This window comes from Sinocyclocheilus rhinocerous, unplaced genomic scaffold (assembly GCF_001515625.1).
Source record: "Sinocyclocheilus rhinocerous isolate Xijiao unplaced genomic scaffold, SAMN03320098_v1.1 scaffold1294, whole genome shotgun sequence".
Taxonomy (NCBI): Eukaryota; Metazoa; Chordata; class Actinopteri; order Cypriniformes; family Cyprinidae; genus Sinocyclocheilus; species Sinocyclocheilus rhinocerous.
The window spans coordinates 775728-777824 of record NW_015656157.1 but is presented as its reverse complement, the minus strand read 5'-3'; the positions used below and the strand labels follow the sequence as shown (position 1 = coordinate 777824).

Below are 2097 nucleotides of genomic sequence, written 5' to 3'. Positions count from 1 at the left end.
CCAAAAAAAATTGTATGGCCTCTCGTGGCCTTATTTTATAATTTATCATATTTTATTTGTAGTATTACTTGATTACTCCATTCACACAGTTTTTTCTACTTTATATTATTATATTGCATTGTGTTTCTTTTTTGATTTATTTCCACTTGTACAAAGCAAAAGCTGCAGATGTTTTCATAATATGAATGTATAGTTTTTGTCATGCCAATAAAGCATGCTAGAATTAAAACTTAAATTTACAAGAGACAGAATTAACTAATTCAAAGCCATATAAATGCAAAAATGACTATTAAACAATCCCTACTGCAATGCACAAAAAAAATCATTAATAATGCCTTTCGTTCTACATAATTAGACTGCCATAAACTAATTCAGATGCATTTCCATAAACAAAGCCTACTGTATATACCTGTGTGTGAGCCCATATGAGCCCCGCACACACACACACACACACACACACAGAGAGAGAGACAGTTTGTTTACCCGTATGATGGAGTTCATCTCTGGTGGGGTGACCTGTTTGGCTCTCTCCATCGCCCCCAGAACCTGCTGCTGGTGCTGAAATAGACACACAGACACACACAAAAATCCCATCACATCTTGTACAACATGTTCCCACATTCACATTACAATCATTATGTGAACATAATCAAGCATTTACACTATAAATACCTGTCCTCCAAAATAAGTGCACCGAGCCCATAGATTTCATTGTAAAATCTTTACATCCCTATTATATACAGCCTGTTCAAATCAGTTATGTATGCATAAATTAGAGAGGCGTAATGCTATAAACTACATGTTGAGGTAACGCTGCTATTTCTCTCTGTACCTCTTGAGACAGGTAAGGCAAGACTTGAGCACAGATCCCATTTAATCTCTTCACGATCTCTGCCTGCAGGGAGAAACACACACACACACTTCTGTTCAGCAAATTCTTCCCTTTTAGTCATCACAAATCCCTACAGTAGCTCAGCTGCAAAAATATAAACAGTCCTTCTTGTCAGAGTACATAATTGACTACAAATAATAATAATAATTTATATATATAAATATATATTTCTTTATTTATATATAAATAACATATTTAGCTACAAAAAAGGACAAATATATGAAGGGAAAGCTCATATCAGGAAAATATGATTTTTCTGAATACTGAAAATGCCTGTGAGAGCTTGAGGGGGGAAAAATGGAGAGAAACATGCAGTGGGACAAAGAGAGAGGCAACAATAACCCTGTTTCAATAGCCTGCCATGCTGACACTTCATACTGCATGCAGGAGAGAGAGAGAGAGAGAGAGCGAGAGCGAGAGCGAGAGAGAGAGAGAGCGAGAGAAATGACTGCATACCAAACACTGGCATGCTTTATTTTTTGCATTCATGCCCTGTATTTCTGTCTCGCACACTTCTGTGCCTGCCTGGCTGACTTTTTAAAAACATATTTCACCTGTGTCACATAAAGGGGCAGGGACTGATGAATTGTGCTCGTGAGACTGGCTGCAGTAGCGGCAATGGAGCGTGCCTAGATTTCCACGTGCAGTCTGTCAGTCTAACTAACTCTCTGCCATATACAGATCACACTATAGACATTACAAGGTTATAAACAGCAACACTTATTGGTGCTGTTCATGCATTCCACATTTAGAGCGTGAGAGAGAGAGAGAGAGAGAGAGCGAGCGAGCGAGCGAGAGAGAGCGAGAGCGAGAGCGAGAGCGAGAGAGCGAGAGAAATGACTGCATACCAAACACTGGCATGCTTTATTCTTTGCATTCATGCCCTGTATTTCTGTCTCGCACACACTCTTCCGTGCCTGGCTGACTTTTTAAAAACATATTTCACCCTGTGTCACATAAAGGGGCAGGGACTGATGAATTGTGCTCGTGAGACTGGAGCAGTGGCAACGGTGCGTACCTAGATTTCTACGTGCAGTCTGTCAGTCTAACTAAATGTTGGCCATATACAGATGACACTATAGACATTACAAGGTTCTAAAGAGCAACACTTATTGGTGCATTTCTCATTTTGTGGAAAATTAAGCAATTTCAAATCACTGCATCATTCAAATATCCTTATTTATATGTTTATATAAAAATTATCT

At 38.8% G+C, this 2097-nt stretch overlaps 1 protein-coding gene across 1 annotated transcript in view; it reads right to left on the bottom strand.

Annotated features, from left to right (window-relative positions):
- The window catches only part of tle5 (TLE family member 5, transcriptional modulator), a 45939-nt gene that overhangs the window by 3335 nt on the left and 40507 nt on the right, over positions 1–2097 (bottom strand). The window contains exons 5-6 of the mRNA XM_016527005.1: positions 833–895; positions 484–558 (exon numbers count right to left, since the gene is read on the bottom strand). Coding sequence (XP_016382491.1) covers positions 484–558; positions 833–895 — 138 coding nt within the window. The remainder of the gene's footprint in view (positions 1–483; positions 559–832; positions 896–2097) is intronic.